Source organism: Gouania willdenowi, chromosome 8 (assembly GCF_900634775.1).
Source record: "Gouania willdenowi chromosome 8, fGouWil2.1, whole genome shotgun sequence".
Taxonomy (NCBI): Eukaryota; Metazoa; Chordata; class Actinopteri; order Blenniiformes; family Gobiesocidae; genus Gouania; species Gouania willdenowi.
This window is the reverse complement of record NC_041051.1, coordinates 25,998,615-26,018,592: the sequence shown is the minus strand read 5'-3', so window position 1 is coordinate 26,018,592 and position 19,978 is coordinate 25,998,615. Positions and strand designations below refer to the sequence as shown.

Sequence of the window (19,978 nt, the reverse complement as noted above, 5' to 3'; positions counted from 1 at the left end):
GCTGACTCTCGGGAAAGTCAGAAAAAGGTAAAAGCGGAGACAATATAGATCTCCAATCTAAATTATGGAATAAAAACAACGACATACACTGTAAGAAGTCGCAATTAAATATTAATTAGTGACTATGTGTTTGAAAAGGTAGGTTATTCCTGCTGTTGAGTTTCTCTTTGAAAACCACTACTATGAGTTTTTTTTTTTTTTTTCTTTCCCCAACTTGGTTAGAGGTGCGGTTTTTGGTTTTAGTTCATTAGTGATGCCATTCTGTTGATCTTGTTTTAGTTTCTGATTTTTTTGTGGTTGTTTTGTTGCTTGTCCCTGTGTCTGTGTTTTTGTCAGAGTCGCTCCTTATTACAAACACCCCCTGTCTCGTCAGTGTGTGGGAGAATGCACAGAGAATGTGTGGAATTCCCTCATCCCTCTTTACTTTGAACACTGAGTGCTGAATGCTGCTTTACTGGCTTGTTCCTGTCTGTGTGCCACTACGTGCTGTCAGTTTGTTTTCTTTCCTAAAAATGCATTCTTTTGGTTTCTTTTTTTGTGAATACTTTTGTTTACGGCAAGGAAAGGCATATTATTGGTGTATGTTTTACACATGGCAACTCAATCTGCTTTGTCTGAAGATAGTTGTGTAATTACGTATCAATCTTTGTTAAAAACAACCTATCATTTTGAACACAAATATATATGCATTACTAAATCACTCGAGTGTAGCACGTTTTACGCATAGCATCTCCTTGACGTGATTAAATATGCTAAATTCATTATAAAGTGCCATGACGCGTTTCCACTGGCGGTATCGGTTCGACTCTACTTGGCCTTCATCTGATTAAAAAAATATCGTCTCTTACAGCTTTAACATGTTGCCTAGTTTGAACTGTGAAGGTGAATTTATCACTGAAATGCTGGAACTCAGTGATATAAAAAACTGCTTTGTTTGAGTATGGTAAAACAGGTTTTTCTGTACTGATACACAGTGATCACTGAGCTGAATAATTACCCCAAACAGTGCTTGTTTAAAGGTAAAGCCACATATTGTCATTGATGTCACGAACAACAACTTGTTCTTTCTCTGCATCTTTTGAACTGCTTTACTTGTTGTGAAAATACCATAATTCCACTTGTTTACCAAACAATTACATAGAAAAACAGAAATTATGGTCCTTATGGTCAAATACATCGTCAGTAGTTGAAATCCTATCAGAGAAGACTATCTGGCATATAAACATATTTGTATTCTATAATGTAATTATTCCAAACTGTTGTCCTGCAACAAACTATTCAAAGGTTTCTGATTTCCACCCACACGAAACAATCATGGCTTCTTAATGAGGAGAATAATAACAGCCTGAGAAGTCGACCCCATGCCCACTAAGTTGATCATAAGTCACGTCAACTCTTGACGCCTCAGGATATTAAAGTTACTTCCCTTATCCATTATTCACGGTATTCAAACTAAAATCTGTAAAATGTGTGGGAAGAAATGATTTGCAAACAAGATATTGCCCTGTCTCCTACAGTATGTCAGCAAATGAGATGACTCTTTTTTGAGTGTGAACAGATTTACCATAAATATTTCAGTAGTTAAAATGCAACAAAAACGGTCTGTTTATTGCTTAAAGAGCATGAACGTTGGTCTGGTCATGGTAGAGAGTAACAAACAGCTACAGCAGCGAGACCTATAACGTACCTCAAAATACATTATTTTTACATGATGTGATGTACTGAATAGACAAACACAAGCCGGGTTTCCATTACCCTTGGAAATGTGCAAAATAGACTGGTAATGAAAACATCGGAATTTCAAATAAACACTCAAATATCGCAAAAAAAGCTCTTACCCATTCATGAGGAGGAATTTCAAACATTTTGATATTGAAATGTGTCGCAAAAGCGCTATGGGAACACTTTCCGCAAATCCACGTCACAGGACGTGACGTACCTGGTCACATGACCGCTGCTCTCTGAGAAAACATGAAGCGGTACGTGTAGACAGAAGAGGAGATTTTTAAGGAAGTTCTTAGCGTCCATCTTCCTGCAGCGAAGTCTCGCGGGATGAGATTTCACGGGCGTCAAAACAACGTTCAATGGAAACACGTTCAAAGCGCAATTATACCTTGTCGACATTTAGAAATATTGCTTCTATTTTATTTGCTACTGTCACACACACCTTTACACCTACCAAGTTAATTTTAACTTTAAATGAAGCTGACGGTTATCTACGAGCAAAGAGTTAATTAAGTAAATCTCATAAAGACATTTAAAGTGTTGGTGGTAGGGAGGTAAAACAATCAGATATCTTAAAGATGTGAAACTTGAATTAGAAAAGGCTAAGTTCTGCCATCAGTAAAGGAGGCTTCTGGATGTACAGTATGTGTGCATGTAAGTAATATGCATTACAAGTGCTACATGTATTGATACCAAACCATTTAGGACCATAAAGGACAGGTAAGGAAAGTAAAGATTCTAATCTTTGATCATTAATCTGGACTCGGCTTGTTTTTTCTGTGAAACAAATGTAGATTATGACACAGGGACATTTTGAGGCAGCAGTTGTAAATAGGAATCTGTTCTTAAGCCGTCTTGCCTGGTTAATTAAACATCGAAGAAAATGGATGACAATCTCACCTTTTAGTGCCCACCAACTGCATTAGTCACACAGCAGTTCAATGGCTGAGCATGTATTAACCAGATAACTGCACTGAGAAACAACCCACGGACAGTCAATGTCTGATACCATCATGATTCGCTGTTGCAGATTGGATTCATGGAAGATATTGGTTAATTTAGAATAATTTGATCCAAATGGATTCAGTAACTTTTAAGCCAAAATAATAAATAAAAGAGTGTAACTGTGAAATAAATACCTGGATACTGGACAGTGCATGGGGGCTTTCCTAGATTCCTGTTGTTTCTTTTAAGGGAATCGTCTATAAATTAATTATGGACATAAAAAAAAAAAACAAGTAAACAATATTTTATGGCAAATCTATTCACATTTTATTTGAAAAAAAGTCCAACGAACACTCCAGTTTAAATTAAGAGAGTTAACCTTTTCTGCTCTCAATGTGTTTTCAATAAATATACATTAGGTTTACCTGACTCTTCTGCTTGTTTTTTCAACATGAAATAATACAAAACTAATATAAAAAATTAAAACTAAGATCTGTTCAGGTTAAATGACAAGTGGGTGAACCTGCTGCTACTATTTGTTTTAAAATGATGGTGAGCCTGAGGCTCTCTGCAGAGCTAACGCTAACGAGCTAACGCGACCATGCTATCATTGCCTTGTATCAATATAATTGATTGATTACCTATTTAAACGTTTTTAGATCGATGTGTCATCTGGAAGGCCAATTCGCCGAGCGCAGATTGACGTAGTTGGATTGTAGGAATATAAATTGATTCATCGATCTAATGGATGAATCGTTACACCGCTCTGGAACTCATTTGCCTCTTGACATTCACACCTCTGATGCACTCACCTCATTTAAAATTCATCTTATATCCCATCTCTTCAAGATCGCCTACGACACCTGACCATCCTCCTACACCATCCACTGCTTTTCAAAATGTGCCTTTTTCTTTCTGTATCCGAAGCTGTTTTTCCAAACACTTTTAGGCCTAAGGCGTTTTTCCTTGCTGTAGCCAACAAAAGCCAGAAATAAAAACAATCATACATACTAAACTAAAACTTTAGCATATCATTACACCCATTATGTACTGTATGTGTTATGCATAGTAAAAGGATAGATATTATCCAAGTTTCTTTAGACTTTAAACAAATTTTGTGTGTCACACAAACACACAAAATGACTGTATAAATACATACAAAATTACAGAAAAGACAACTAAAATCGACACAATTAATCTACACAAATAAGAGAAAGGAACACCAAAACACAAAAAAGCAGAGTAGGAATACAAAAAATGATGCAAACTGTAGAAAAATACACAAACAAAACATCAACAAACAAATACAAAATGACTGAATAACTGCACATAAAATGAGAAATAATATACAAAATGATAAAAACATTTTTTCTAAATGCTAAGATTAATGTTAATAATGTGGATCTCGGATCAGACAATCACATTTTTGTGGCCCCCACTGTGATAAAAGTGACATGCATCTCTGAATTAGGGAATCTGATCACAATGTTAAGGTGCTTGATACATGGACAATGTGAAATTGATTATTCAACAAGAGTATATGCTCCAATGATGCCATACAACCCCATTTATAAAGCAATAGTTCACATGTACATGTCAATATCTGCTGTTCCCTTTCTGGTGGATCAAAAGACGATCTCTGAAAATAGGTCAGGATCTGTCAGCATTTCAGATGTGTGCAATCGCTTGAAACGGCACCGTTTTCCTATTTTCTGTCATATTCTGTCACCTTTGTAACTCAATAGCATCAATTTTTCTTGCCCCAATTTCATAATATGTGGGTTTTTAAAAGATGTGCACAGCATCGGCACAGTAGAAAGCAGTTTGCCCAAAAACACAATAAAGAATAAGTACAAGCCACATCTGAATATCAGGTTTGTGCTAATGGATGTAATGTTTTTTACTCTGTGGTATTATGGATCTCTTTTGTTCGCTTCTTTAGTTCCGCTCTGTTTGTTTTTTTACATTCATTGCTTTTGGTTCTTTGATTCGTCGCGAGTGATGCAACACTCCCATTTGTTCTGTCTTAGGGGCTTTTGTCAGCTTTGCTCATGGCTAGGTGGGCGTGTACCTTGTGTCCAGAACTCATGTTTATGTCCCCGGTTTTGCATCGTTCTATTATGATGCGAGTTTGACATTTGTATTGTGTGCCTGTGCTTGCATGGACGTATATATAAATATATATATATCTCCAATGAAGCAGGGAATGAGCAACTTTATGACATCGGGGGCCACTAAAATGTGATTTTAACTGATCCGAGGGTCACATGACCAACATTTATGTCAACATTAGCATCTGAGCATTAATACAGGGGGAAAAAGGTTTTGTCTTTTCGTCTTTGTCTGTGGTAGTTATTTTGTCAGTTTTTAGTCATTTTGTGTGTTATGTGTGTCTGTTGTTTTTTGTTTCCTTGTAATCTTTTGTATTTTTCTGCATTTATGTTGACGATTTGTGCATTTTTGGGGTCACTTTCTGTATTTTTGTTGTTTTATACTGTATTTTCCTGTCATTTTGTGTAATTTTGTTCATAGTTTCAGTGTCTTTGGAGCTTTATTTATTTTATTTTATTTATTTATTCAGTTCATTTCCGACATGGTTGCATTCACAGAAATTCATTTGACATTCAGAGCAAAATCACAGTGTTTTGTTTTTTTTTTTTTTTTTTTCTTTCCATGCCGGAAAGGGCGACGGAAAAAAGCATTATGCTTATCTAGATCCGTCCCCTAATTTGAACACAGATAATTTTACATCCAACCTCGTTTCTTCCCTTTTTTTTTTTTTTTTTTTTTTTTTTTTTTTTTTGTGATGTGTTCTTGTCTGCAGTCATTGTTCCTGTTGTTACTCCTCATCACAGTCTTTTTCCCCCGTGTTTCCACGAGCTTTCTTTTCCAGTCGTTGTTTACGTTCCTCCAACTCTCCAAACGTGAAGTTCTTCTTCTCTCTGAGAACCTTCGTATCCTCTGAGAGTCGCCTCAGCTTCAGTGTTTTCATAGTCATTTTGTTTAAGTGGTTGTTGTGTTGTTCTTTGTTGTCATTCTGTGTTTTATGAGTCATTTTGTGTATTTTTTTGGTGTAATTTGTGCAATTTGCTCTCGATTTGTGTGTTTTGGGAGTCATTTTGTGTATTGTGCAGGGCATTATATTCCTTCAAACTTCTTGAAAGACAATTTTTGGGGATTTGTTTTGGAGGCCTCTCAAAATTACACTGAGGGCCACATGTGGCCCCCGGGCCGCCAGTTTCCTATATCTGCAATGAAGGATGTAATCCACATTGTGCTTAGTATTAGCTGGGATATGCATACATTAATTGCTTGAAACTCAATAGTCAACCGTCTGAAGTGAATACTTTGATTTAAAAAAAAAAAAAATAATATTCCACAATCTGTATTTTTTTATGTAGTGAACAAACATTCTGAGACACGTTGTCCTGGTATTGAATAGAAAATATGGAATAAATAAAGGTGATCAATAGGAATTACACTATATAATTAACAAATATCGTTAAAAGTAAAAACTGTAGAAAGAACTATAGGGTATTTCTTTTAATGGGTTTGTCTTTGATTGGTTTAAACAGTTTTTGGAGGTTTGTTTCTGTGCTTTTCTTGTCATTAGTTATTAGAAACAATCCCACTCGACTACACTGCAGGTGGGTGTTCATAACATTGAGCTTCACAGGGTAAATATAGATTTCAAATGTAGGCACAACGAATGCATATCTACTGTGCATAATGTGTTTGTGAGGAGAATAAAAGAGAGCAGTGAAAGCCGACTTGTGAGGTCAAGCAAGGCACACAAACCCTGCAATCAGTGCCTTCACTTCTCTTATGCACAAACACTCATAACTCAGCTCATATTTTCTTCTTCTTTATGCACAGAGTGCACATAAATGGTGCAAAGGTGTGCATGCACAACCAAAATAGCTAGTGCGCAATAAATAAAATATTGAAATGGAAATTTGCACACTTAATATTTTGTGTTAGATAAAAGTGAAAAACAGTCGTCTGTCCCTGACCGGCAGCTGATTTGTTTTTTAATTCTTGTGCAGAACAAAGGAAGGAGGGACGGTGGAGATGAGGGAAATGAGTAAAAGGAAAACGGAGCAAAGTTTCAACACATTTATGAATTCTAATTACATTTTAAATTAGTCTAATACTTACATTTTAATAGTATTTTTTTTAGGATACTTTAGTAATGGTTAATGTAAGCTAAAAAATTCAAAAGAGATGCTTCTGATGTTTTTGAAATAGAGGAAGTCAATCAGAAGGCCAGTGATTTTCTGTAGGATAACTAAAGCGTTTAAACAGTAGCTGTCTTAAGTGTTTAAAAGCTATTGTTTCATTTAGTTTTCAATAATTTCAAAAGCTTAATTTTCTATGAGGGTTTTAAAAAAAAAAGAGATTGTGTCCCTTCGTTCTGTTCCTCCTGTGAGCAGCTCTCCTGTATTTTGTATATATCTGTATTATATTTGTACAATTATTTTTATTTGTATCTTATTTTTTCTGCCGTAAAAGTGTGCACTTGCATTTAATCGTTATTTATTTTACAGTTCTTTACTTATGTACGTTTTCTTGTGTTTATTATTTTCATTTGTAATATTTCTTGAGCACCTGTAACATAAGTAATTTCCCCCTTGGATAAATAAAGTACTTGTGATTTTGAAAAAAAAAAAAAAGTTATGTTCATCCATGGATATAAACGTTGATAGTGCTGGTGACGCTCATTCTTTAGAATGCATGCATAGCCTCTTTAAAGTGCAGGGTAAATTAGAAACGTCTTTAGATGATGGAATTAATGAGAACAACATCTAATAGCCTTCTATTCCAAGCACTAACCTTTAACACGTCAGCTAGTTTGTATATCAACATGACCTTATGAATGCTAATGAGGAATAATCTATCTGACTGCATTCAAAGCTTGCATTACACCGGGAGATTAAAGTGACTCTTCCTTTAGGTTTTGCTTTAGCTGTCAAACAGGGATTAGAGATTGGTTGAATCAAAAGGACACGGCATATCGAAGACAAGACACCATGGATTACAACATGGAATCTGAAAGTCTGATAACATAAAGCAGCAGAGCAATGTGGACTGATAAAGGAATTGGTTTCAGGGTGAGGTGATGGACATGTGGACATCCAACTACTTTGAATGGAAGAGAATCTTCCACTTGGACACGGGTTGATTCTCTCTTGATCAATAGCTTAAGATGGAGCTTTAAAGAGAGTCTGGTGTAAAGGTCAGGGCAGTGCCAGCCCTAGCCTCTTTGGCGCCCTAAGCAAGATTTTCTTTTGGCTCCCTCTTATACGGCATTTTTTTTTTCATACCAAGTAATTGATTTTCACATCATTTTTATATTAATATTATCAGAACAATTTATAACACTCGCATAATGGTCTTCACCATACCCACAAAGAAACTTAAAATAAGGTGAAAACATTATTTTTTTGACATCTCTATAAAAGCAAGGAATCTCTGTCTGTCTGTGTGTTCCTCAAATATCTCTGTGGATCAGGATCAGAATAGCCTTTCTTTCCTCCTGGCATCCAATTATGTATCATATTGTCTCGCTTTGGGACTTTAGCTACCTTTTGCCAATAAACACCTCTTTTTGCTATTTTTTGTCAGTTCATTTTGACACTTATTGAATTTCACTGGCCACTTTATAATCCAAATAAGATCACTTTTGCCTAATAAATACCACTCATTTCCTTTTTCCCCTACATTGTGCCTCTTTTTTGTTCCACATTTTTGCCCTTTTTTTACTATTGTTTGCCACATTTTGCCCATTTAAGCTCCCGTTTGCCATTAAATACCACCTGGTTCCTCTTTATTTGCCTTTTTTTTTTTTTTTACCCATCTTAGTCATTTTCTGGCCCATTTTTGGCCAGCTGTTACCATTTCTGCCTCCACTCGCTTAAAAAAAAACACAAAAAAAACGTACCACTGGTAAGCCAGATGGCCAGTCCATTCCTGAAGGTGTCTGAAAAGCATTTAGCATAACCACCTCCGGTCAATCGATTGTGATCAAAGTATTGGGAAGCCCTGATTGAACAGTTTTAGACATCCTAAATTCTCTGATCTGATCCCTCTCTAAGGCTGTTGCTCATTATTCCTTGCAGTTCCTTCCTTACTGAGGGTTTCTCTGGGCTTTTTTTCATTATAATAATTGGGAGTGAGCCACACTGTGAGAGCTGTATGCTGACTCATTCACACTCTGAGCACACACCAAAACACATGGAAATGCCATATCAAGGAGGAGGGATGGCAGCCCAAGGAGGGTTTTCGATTCATTATCAAACCTTTTATGTGTGTGAAAAAAAACATCACAAAATATCCACGGTAGCTTATTCATTTGCAATTTTCACTTTTGCATTTTTCTTCAAAATGAGAGTAACAAAGGTTATTTCTATCATAGTACAGAATTGTATTATACCTGCAGGTACGAGATGTTAACATTACATTAGAATGACTATGCTTTTTATTTTTTATTTAACACATGAAGAAAAAAAAAAAAAAATCAGACAACAATTTTGATCGAAATGTCTGCGTTAACACAGAACCATTCTGCACAACCACTGATCTTCAAACAAGCCAGAAATGTCACGTGATCCAACAAGATCTAACAACGTGATTTAATGCTGCGTGGAAATTGGAAATTCCAACCGCTTACATGGAAAAAGTGATTTGGAAAAGTCGGGAGAGAAAAAAATCTAATATTACAGAGATCAGCCAGGTTTGAGATATTTCCACGTACTGCGGCTGAACCTGGTTAAACTCAACATTTTCAACTTGAAAATTCCGAGTTGCCAATAACGTAAGTTTACGTATTTCTCAGTCAGATCCTTCATGATTAGCTATTCCGTTCTTAGAAAACATAAAATAATCTGGCATTTGCCATCCCGTGGTTAAGAAGGACTGAGAACGGGACAAAAACAGTTTGATTATCTTTGTGATTTGATTTAATGTATTTCTTCATCTCGAACTTAAAACAATATAAGGCAATCATTGCTCACTTCAAGAGCCCCAGCAGTGTTTGAAAAGGGGCAGAAAGAAGCTTAATGCTTATCTAGTCCTGCTCCTACTTCTAAGCTATTTCACAAAGAACAAAATAACTGACATTTGAGCAAATGCACACACACATATATATATATAAATATACAAGAGAAAAAAAAAATATATATATATATATATATATATAAATATACAAAAAAAATACACAAAGATATTTAAAAAAAAAAAAAACAAGCATCCATAGGCCTACCTATATTTACTAGGGCTGCCAACTTTGGTTGTTTTCATTGGTCGACTGGCAATGGTATCAGTTTCAATACCATTAAAAAAAAAAAAAAAAAAAAAAAAGCACTTATATAGGTGACAAGCATTAAATATCAATATAATGTATTTAATGCCTAAACACGATCCTATGTCCAGTAACAGCTCTGTGTGAGTGAGTGCTGCGCTTCAGCTGACAGTGCTTTGTCCTCAGAGCAGATCAGAGATCAGAGAGGGAACAAATTAAGACAGGTTTGAAACAAGCATCCACTGTTAAATCAATCATTCATTTTCTGCACAAGAACATGGATTAACCTTTTATTTGATACGTGGATTATGTGAATAGATCCAGTGTCTCTGGCGCAGCGGGCACACTGCGCACCAGTGTTTGACGTGCGTTTGTTTCCCCGTGGGCTGAGCTGATGTTGACATCAACAGTTTATTAATAAAAGCAGGTTTACCACTAAAACAAACGTAATTATGTGATTTGTGTGAGGAAAAAATATGTTTTAATTGTCAGTTTCAGGTCCCCCACAAATCATATCCCTTTGTCTACTTCAAAAAATAATCGTAATACATTTTTTTTTTTTTTTTACGTAATCGAATCCATAAACTTTATTTCTTTAGATTTTAGAAAAATGTCAGACTTTGTGAAAAACGTATGTGTACCCAGCTTTAGTCTCCACTCTGACTCTCTAAGCCCAGTTTAATTTGTCAGTGTTGGTGCAGTAATCTTGTCTTCAACAGAGCCCTGTAGAATATTGTGGAGAACTGTAGATAACTATCTGTTCCATGCAGAAAGGTAATCAATTTGCCATGGTTTGATAAGATCTCACTTTGAACGAAGCGCAGAACTGATGAGGTTGACTTTCAGTCCATTTCTTGAATTTTGTTATCTGGAAATGATGCTCTTTTCTGATGAGAATGCTTCAGCATTAAAGAGCAGAGTAGATCACCTTAGCATGAAGCTAATAAAGCCTTTGTATTGATCAGCTATAGCATTCTATTGGCTTTTGGTGATAACATATTCAGCACATGGGAGCATGCAGTAGCTGGAGTCATTGGTCCCATTTGTATTTCCATGTCAGAAGCTTTTTCTTTAAGCTACCTTTTACATTGGCCACGGTTACATGTTTTTTTTTTTTTTTTTAAATTCGGAAATAGTTATTCCGAATTAAATCATTTGGAATTAAAGTGTTCCGGTTGGTGTTTACATGGAAATAGTCATTCTCGAATTGAGGTTTAGATGGAAAAACGGTTAATTCAGCTTTAGTTAATTCCGCTCTACGTCTGGGGGTTGGGAAGGCTCTGATTGGAAGAAACACACATTTTATTGTTGGCTGTAACACAGAAGACCACACATGAACCGTTTTCACTTTTATTTTGATTATAGTTTTAAAGCAACAGCTCAACAAAAACACACTTTGGTTCACGGAGCAGAAGAGAGATAGGAACTGATCACTAGTAAATAAAGCCCAGGAAACCTCCAGAAAACAATAACCAGGAATAAATAGTTGCTCCCTGGTAAAGATAGTAGCTCTAACAACCGTTACAATGATAAACTGGTGATATTACAGCCTGTGCAGCAGTATGGGGACACATTTACTTTGTCTCGGGGTCTATCACCTGCCCGATGAAGCCGTTCCGTTTGCTGTTCTCCGTGTGTGTCCGTGTTAATGTCTGCATGTTAATGCCTCCGTCCATCCTTTTTTTTCATTACATCCATGTCTTTTAAGGCTCTTATTAAATAGTGTTGGCTCTTTTCCGGGCTGCCATGTTGGATGATGTCATCACCCAGCGCGTCATCCGCAAGTCGCGCATGCGCAAAACGACCGGAATTAAGTTAAAGCTGAATTAAGTGTTGTTAACTGTTTACAAGAAAGAAAAATTATTAAATTCAGAATTAAAAATGTAATAATATAATATAATTTAATTCGGAATTAAATTAGCATTAGGAATTAAGTATTTACAAGGTCAGGTTAAAAAGGAGTTAACTTTTATTTCGCTTTAAAAAGGAATTAAAGCTCTCATGTAAACGTGGCCATTCGGTTTTACCTCTCCACGAGAACCCTTTGCACTTTACTCCAGCCTATTTATTCTTAAAGCTTGAACAACCAATCCCATATTAAATGTGAATTCCCACTTCCCCACTTACTCACAAAGAGAAGGCGGCATCCAAGCGTAGAAAGTTGTGTACACAGAACAAGAAATGTCGTGTTTGTTCACACTGAGGTCCCAATGTGAGTGCGCTTTGTGTGTCCTGTTTAATCTGGCTGCTGCATCCCCTTTAGTCTGAGTGTCAGAGCCCTAAATTCACTGATAACGAATGGACCTAGGGGAGTCTTTGCTGACTTTAAAGAGCAAAGTAATATGTTAAGCACAGTCACTGATGCCCTGTAAAAGGCATGAGAACTCTTTATAGATAAAGGAAGAGAAGAGTAAAGGCAGAATTGCAAGTTTGAGCACCAAAAGTAAAAACTTTGAACTTTTGAACAACAATGAAACGGGCTTTTACTTTCATACCTTTGTCCAGGTTTAAGTAAAAGTACTTTGTTTTTTTACAATATTTAAGTTGTTTTTTGATGATACATTACATGCAATGCATTGAGATTTTTTTTTTTCTTTCTTTTTTTAAATCATATTTATGCCCCACCTTTTTCATTTACCTAAAAGTGAAATAAAGAGAACAAGGGGATAACTATTTATGGCTGTTTTGCTTCTTTTTAGGCATACTATGCAAAACACTTTTTACTTTACTTTTACTTATGAATGGTGATTCATTTTCCACATTGATTTGTAGATGTGTTTGTTAATGCTGGTTGGTAGAACCCACTTGTCTGCTTTGTATATCACATTTGCACATATTTAAAACTAGAATTCCATCGACATGTACAGGGTTAAGCGTTTACACGCTAACAACCTTAGACAACATCTGGCAGCTAGTGTGTTGACTAGGGGTGGGAACCTCAGGGTACCTCACGATACGAAACGCGATACAAAGCTCACGATAACAATTATCTCACGATACGACGATACCGCGATTATCGATATGTCAGAAATCAATCAACGATAATCTATGACATAACAAGAAAAAAACAGATTAAGTGAAAAAATACAATTTTTATTTTATATCTCTGAAAGACAATACATTGAAAAAGTGTCCTATGAACAGTGACACTATTTTAGTGCAACATTTCTGTAAATAGGTGTCAACATACCAATGTAAATGAATAAGTATCTCCAATAGTGCTTTCTGTAAACAAAAAATAGTCTTTCTTACCAGTGACACCAGTATAGTGCAATATTCCAGTAAACAATATACACATTTTAGTGAAAAAGCAGAAAAGGTTTAAAAAAAAAAATAAATCGATACTTCGCACGAGCATATCGATAATCGATCGCATGAAAAAGAAATTTCGTGATATATCGCCGTATCGAGATATCGTCACACTCCTAGTGTTGGAGTAGTTTGAGTCCTCTTGGATGTGTCTATCAGATCTCTTTTCTAAAAATTAGAGATACCTTTGCGAGCAGTAGATACAGCTTTGAAACCATCTTACATTCAAATACAAAGTTATTGTCTTTGTCCTTGATAAGTGAAATAGTGAGAATATCTTTACAATGCACTGTTTGGTGAAGTAAACACACCTGCCCACAACATGGCTTAGAGTGTATAGAAAAATAGAGCATAGATGTACACCACAGCCTGCCAAAAACAAATGTCTTTATCAATCGACATAAATATTACATTCACGCAGAGAACACTGATGGTAAATGACTTTGTTAATTGAATATGAAGTGCTTTCCAGTATTAATTACCGCTAAACCTATACAGTAGCTGCTTCAGTAAAGCATTACTAGGAAGGAGTCACTGCCCAACACTGATTATAAATGACACCTAATCCACTTTGAAGAAGTATGAAATATCTACACGGCAAGAACATAGCACAAGGACAAAGTGTGAGAATGAGAGTTTTCTACACTCCAGGTTCAAAATCATAAAAAATCTTTAAGAATAGATGCGCCAGAAACAGATGCTGACTCAGGATTAATAAAGCAAATTAATGATTTTAGGTTCAACCCGGAGAAAGGGTGTGTACACTGTAGCTGTGGCTTTACTGCACCACCTTCGTCCTTCATGCCCCTCTACTCTTTTCGATTGACTGACCTTTTCGGGAAAATTGGAGGCATTACTTTTGTAGGTTTGCACAGTCTTACTACTTCCAAACTCATATCCATTTACCTTTTGATCCATATTTACACATTGCTGAGATGGATCCACATAAAGTAATTCAGCCACTGAATACCTTGGCACATAATGGTATGCATCTAAAGCAGCTGCATCAAAGAGCCAGCAGAACGACTTAGAGTGCCATCACTGAGCAATATAATCAGACAAACGGGAAAGCAGGGATATGTCTGGTTGGTTTTTAGTGGTAATGCATACTGGCTTAGTTGCATCTTCCAATTAGTCATTAATTTACATGGCAGTAAGGTCATTTTTCTTCTTTCTAGCTAAGTGGAAGGAAAAGGATGCGCAGGAGAAGTCGTAAATTACCCAGTGTAATCCTATTGTGTCCATGATACAATAACACCACAGTAGAAAATGGATGAGCGTCTGGTTAAAAGGTGAAAAAAAAAAAACAAAAAAAAAAAAAAACAGGATGAGTTGTATCTTCTTCCAGTTAGATAGTAATTCAAATTGTGTTTGTTATTTTGATTGTTGAGTCAAAGCCTATGTTAAACAAGACAACAGGGAATACAAATAGAAATGTACTTCATCAGATTAGGAGTGATGTTTTCAGAATTTCAATGCCAAGAAAATAATTCAAAATGCAAGGCTATATAAGGACTGTACACATAAAACAAAGCACTAGTTCCGGATGCTTCCATGCCACACATTTAGAGCTATAGCTAATATTTTAGTACTTTCTCAATAAACACACAAGATGGTTACCTAAGGGTGTGCTAAGTATTAAGGCTCGTCCAATCTGGGGCTTGTGGAGTTCTATTGTTAACATTAAAACAGTAAAGATAAAGCACTGACTTCCAGTATTTACAAAAGCACTGGCCACACTTCCTGGCATGTGTGTGCCCCAACAAATAAGGTTTTAAAGCCCTTTTGTTGCACAGAACTATCTCAGGTTGGGACCATTTTACATAAAAACTTAACAGCATTTAATGCAGAATTCGCTATTTACTCAAAAATGAAATTTGTTAATGCCTTTAAGTCTATCATCTCCATAAAGTTGGGTTTTGTGCAACCTGATGTCAAACACATGAGGTAACTGCACCAATGTGGATCCCAGGTTATCTGTGTTAAGGGATGAAACCGATTTCACAATAGAAACAAAACTAATGAAGAGATTATTTACCTCCAAAGCGTTGAAAGGAAAAAATCATGGCGATTAATATCATAAGCACATAATCACTATCAACACAGTACCCCTGAAAAGTTATTAATTGAAAACAAAACGCCACAACCGTAGCACTCAAAAATAGGTTTTGCCAATCACTATAGTAACAGAACACTTGGCCTTGACAAAAACGTAAGTTACCCTCTTATCAGTGGCAAATTATCTGTTTGCATACAAATGTATTAGTGTAGAAGCAAGGGCTTCTATGGGGAAGGCAGTAACTCTGAGTCTGTTAAATTCAAGCATTATTGCAATAAAATACAGTTACTATGTTGTGAAGATGTTTTGCATTTAATAAATGTAATAGGAAAAGCACACTTCATGCAGTCCCTCATACACCAACATTGAGAAAAAAAAACTGTGTGAAACTCTGTGAATGACATGAGTACTTCAGGTTATCCTTGTGTAATGTGAAATGTGTAGCGTTGGTTGGCATTGATTGGTTTTGTGCTGGTAAAGTTTGTATAAAAGAAGTTGGACTTACTGAAGAGAAGTTGTGAGCCCCACATGGCTCTCCCCTGTATTTACACGAGAGAAGCATGTCATCCAGTTGATGGCTCAATCGGTCCATGAACTCAAGGTTGGTCCCCTCAAAGTTTCTAGGCGGTAGAAAGAGCCTAAAATCTGACAGCTTCGTGAACCAGGCGCGTCGGTCCTCCTGAAGCAAGTCCAGAACCATTGGCCTCATTGTCCTGTTAGCCAGTAGCAGGCCCAGCCAGTGACCCGCAAAGTATAGATCGCTTTTGGTTAGTTTGTAAAGGCGAATCGGGTTGTTGTTGCAGATTGTGACTGTGGGAAAGGCCAGTTCTTTCGCCCACTCAGTGTGTACTCGCGTGTATGTAGGAAAGGAAAGCCAATGGAGAAGGCGGTTGGATGACCAGGATAAAAGCAAACCCAGGGACGTGCAGAGGGCCAGAAGCCAGAAGGCCCTGTGGCCCACGGAACCACCGGGAATGCAAACATGCCGCAAGCCATGTAGGCGTGTCCTTGACAGCAGAGTGGAGGTAATCTGGGCCAGAGTGGCTTTGGTGTGATGCCGCTTACGACCTTTCCTAATAATGGCCGTGGATCCCCTCCTGAGACAGCGCCCTTCCAGGGCCATAGCTGCCCAAAGCACTCCTACAGCCTCAAAACGGGCTTCATTTCCCAGCCAGGCCTCAGGGGCTGGGGTCCACATGTAGCTCCAGGATAAACCCACTACTATAATCCACTCGAGGATGTGTCTGTCTGCATGAACCTTTAGAAACCATCCAGGCTTGACTTCAAGTTTCTCTCTTTAAATGTCTATGTCTAGCTCTTTGATAAACTCTGCAACACCTACTTGTTGGTCTTGTTTTTTTTTTTCTTTTGATTTATTGGTTTGAAGGGACTCCAAAATAAGCAGTAAGCTAAATAAGCAACAGGATAGATTTAAAAAGTCAATGGTGCTGCTTGCAAAGTGTCTTCCACTTCAGCATTCACTGCAGTTAGTGTGACAGTGAACAAGAGGGAATGAGACAGCAAGACCAAAGGCGGGGGGTGGGTGGGGTGGGGTTAATGCACAGAAAAAGCAAGAGGGACTAAAAAGAAGAGAGTGAGGCAAAGGTAATTAGAATAATTAAATCACAGCAGAGAGTGTCGCAATCTGTCAGACTCGTGTCTCTTCATTTGAGTAATAATGGTGTGTCTTTTAGCTCTACTGGCTAAAAGAACCGCGTGTCAACCGCAGGCAGAACTCACTTCTTTGTTACGGTAAAAAAAACAGAGCGCAGTTATAAATTCAACCAAAGTCTTTCATGCTTAGTTGTTCTCCTTTGGTTGCCTTGACTTCTCTTTGATGTCAACGACCTTCAATTACCATATTTGGAATGAACAAGTGTCCACATGTCCTGCTGATAAGCACGAGGAAGCTTCTTCGCGTGGTCACAGTCAGAAGCGCACGAGCACACACACTTTCAGCTGGAGAGAGGGGCATTAAAGCAAATACATGCACATCCACAAGCAGCGGTCTCCTGCAGAAAACCAGACCACAGATAATCTGTTCTGTCACAGTCTGATCTCAGAATCACTCCTCCGTTTCACCCACCTCCTCTTACACTTTCCCTACCTCTTTAGTTTATTTTCTTTTGGATCTCTTAGATCTCTATATTCCTCTCATGTCTCCGTTCCACCTTCTAAAAATACTCCCTCCTAATCAAATCCATCAAGTTGACCGCATGCCCCTCCTTCTTTTGGCTTGTGTGTCTGTCAAAGTGCAGATAAATCAAACTGCTGGCTGACTCCTGGTCCTCTTCTTCGTCTTTTTTCCCACTTTTTGTACACACTCCTTCTCCTCGTTGGTCAGCTGAAGCCTCTCTCTCTGTCCTTGTTAGCTTCATCCAGCGCGCTCGCCCTCTCCGTTCTGAATGACTTCGCTCTCTCTTCTTTGATCTTGCCGTTTCCCCCCCTTCTCTTCTCTTGCTCCTCCTCCCTTGTTGTCCTCTTCTCTTCAGGCGGTGTGTTCCACTGTTTGCAGCTCTTTTTCTCCTCCTGCGCCACAGATTCTGTGCTCGCAACCGGCGAGCCCCTTGCTGACGAGAGCGCCCGTCTCTCCCTCTCTGCTAACTTGCGCTGTTCTTCGCCCCCCCTCCCTCCGTTTGTCTGCTGCTGCTACCAAGTCACATAGTGTGGAGAGGCTGCCATGCGTGCACTTTGATTTATATTTCATGGGATTTTAACTTATGAGAGAGAAACTATATTGACAAAATATCTATGTAAAAATAAGATAGCTAATCAGAGTTGGTCTTTTTTTTAATATGGGATAGGTATATGACATATTTAAACGACATGCATCTACAGACATTAGACAAGATGTCTATGAAGCTTGTTGTTATTTTATCACTTCAAAGCTCTTTTGAAACCGTACCCCATGTGTTATTCTGAAGTTGACCGACAGCATTGATATTCTACTTTCAGAGGTGAAAGTAAGTGATTACAAGTACTCACGTTACTGTAATTGAGTTTCTTTTATGGGTACTTGTACTTTTTTGAGTATATTTCTAAATCAATAATTTTGATAATAATGGCTTGGATTTATACAGCACTTTTTCAAGGAGACTCATAGCACCTACAGAAACCATTCATTCACACCAGTCACACCGGTGGTGATAAGGTGCAATGTAGCCACAGCTGCCCTGGGGCATATGTCAGAAGCGTGGCTGCCATTTTGCACCTACCAACTCCCTCGGACCACCACCAACATTCATAAAAACTAAAGGATAAAGTGCTTTGCACAAGGACACAACGACAATGACTCGAATAAGGCAGGATTCAAACCCCCAACCCTTCGGTTATTGGACAACCCACTAAGCCACGGTCGCCCTACTTGTACGAAAGTATGTTTTAAAATGATCAACGGACATTATGAAACTACAACAAATTAAACAACCAGACAACAATTAAATGCATCACATCATAGCCAACCAACCACATTAAACGTAATGCATGGCGCCAAAACAGCACTGAATTCCAGTTATTTCTCAGTATTTAGCAATACTTAAAGCCTTTTTTATTTTGAATTAAATTAATTGGTGTTATTTTATCTGAAAATAATTGTGCATTTTGATAAACCTTTTTAATTTATACAGATACCTTTGTGAAAAAATTAAGTTCTAATTGTGCAAGATTTGGTCTCTTCCTTTTTAAGTTTATACATGAGATGTTTACTGTATGTACGGGAACTTTGGCAAGATTTATTACTAAAAAAACTTCTGTCTGCCTTTCAAATTACATTAACTGCAGTACCTAAATAGAAATTGCCAGCAGCTGTAGCCTATACCAGTTTACTCGGGGCACAGTAAGTAATTTTTGATATTAAAAAAAAAAAAAAATATGATCGTCCATAAATAAAAATGCCCAATTACGTCCTTAAAAATTGATTCTCTGAAATTTGCAACTGACCCTGATCTCAAAAACGCATTAAGTCCTACTGCTCTGGACTTTAGAAAGACATAAAACATATAATTGATCATTGTGAATGACTATAAAGCTTTCTAAGAAGCAGTCTTTAAGATTTTGACTGCTTCTTTTTTTTTTAAACTTAGTTTGACATTGTACTTAAGAGGAAAGCACTAAAGTATAACTGAGATTCTTTATAGACATGAGATTTATTTATGAGCTAAAATCCTCTTGAATAGTCAATCAAATATCTAACCGTAGGTGTTGCACTTACAAACCAACCAATGCAATAAACACCTTGGCCCTCATTTATCAACCTTGCATGAAAACAGGTGCAAACGTGAGTGCACATTTGGTCATACAACAGGATCAATGTGTGATTTATGAAACATTTGTATCTGACCAATCCCAGTGCGTGTGTGTGGGCCACACGTTTTTAAGAAAATCAGATTGTCAAATATAAGTTAACTTAAAATACTTTAACCCAAGTATTTTTAAACAGTTTTAAACCACAGCAATGTAGATCATTTTGAAACTACTTATTTAAACAACTACTTTTAACCATTTTATCTTAACTTAATTGTTTTTCACATCTTTAAATTAAAGTACATCAAACTCAAACATTCCTTGGATTGCCTATTAAACAGCCGAACTTTACAAGAAATGCATTCAACTTAAGTTCCCCTGCTAAACAGAGCTTAAGT

The 19,978-nt window shown here is 37.1% G+C and overlaps 1 protein-coding gene across 4 annotated transcripts in view; it reads right to left on the bottom strand.

Annotated features, from left to right (window-relative positions):
- Positions 1-19,978, bottom strand: part of asic2 (acid-sensing (proton-gated) ion channel 2) — a 464,440-nt gene that overhangs the window by 133,335 nt on the left and 311,127 nt on the right. Inside the window, exon 1 of one of the 4 annotated variants that reach the window (XM_028454787.1) lies at positions 15,844-17,932. The exons of the other annotated variants lie outside the window; for them this stretch is intronic. Within the exon in view, the coding sequence (XP_028310588.1) occupies positions 15,844-16,536 (693 nt within the window). The 5' untranslated portion in view covers positions 16,537-17,932. Of the gene's footprint in view, positions 1-15,843; positions 17,933-19,978 lie in introns of those variants that run through there. 4 annotated transcript variants of the gene reach the window in all.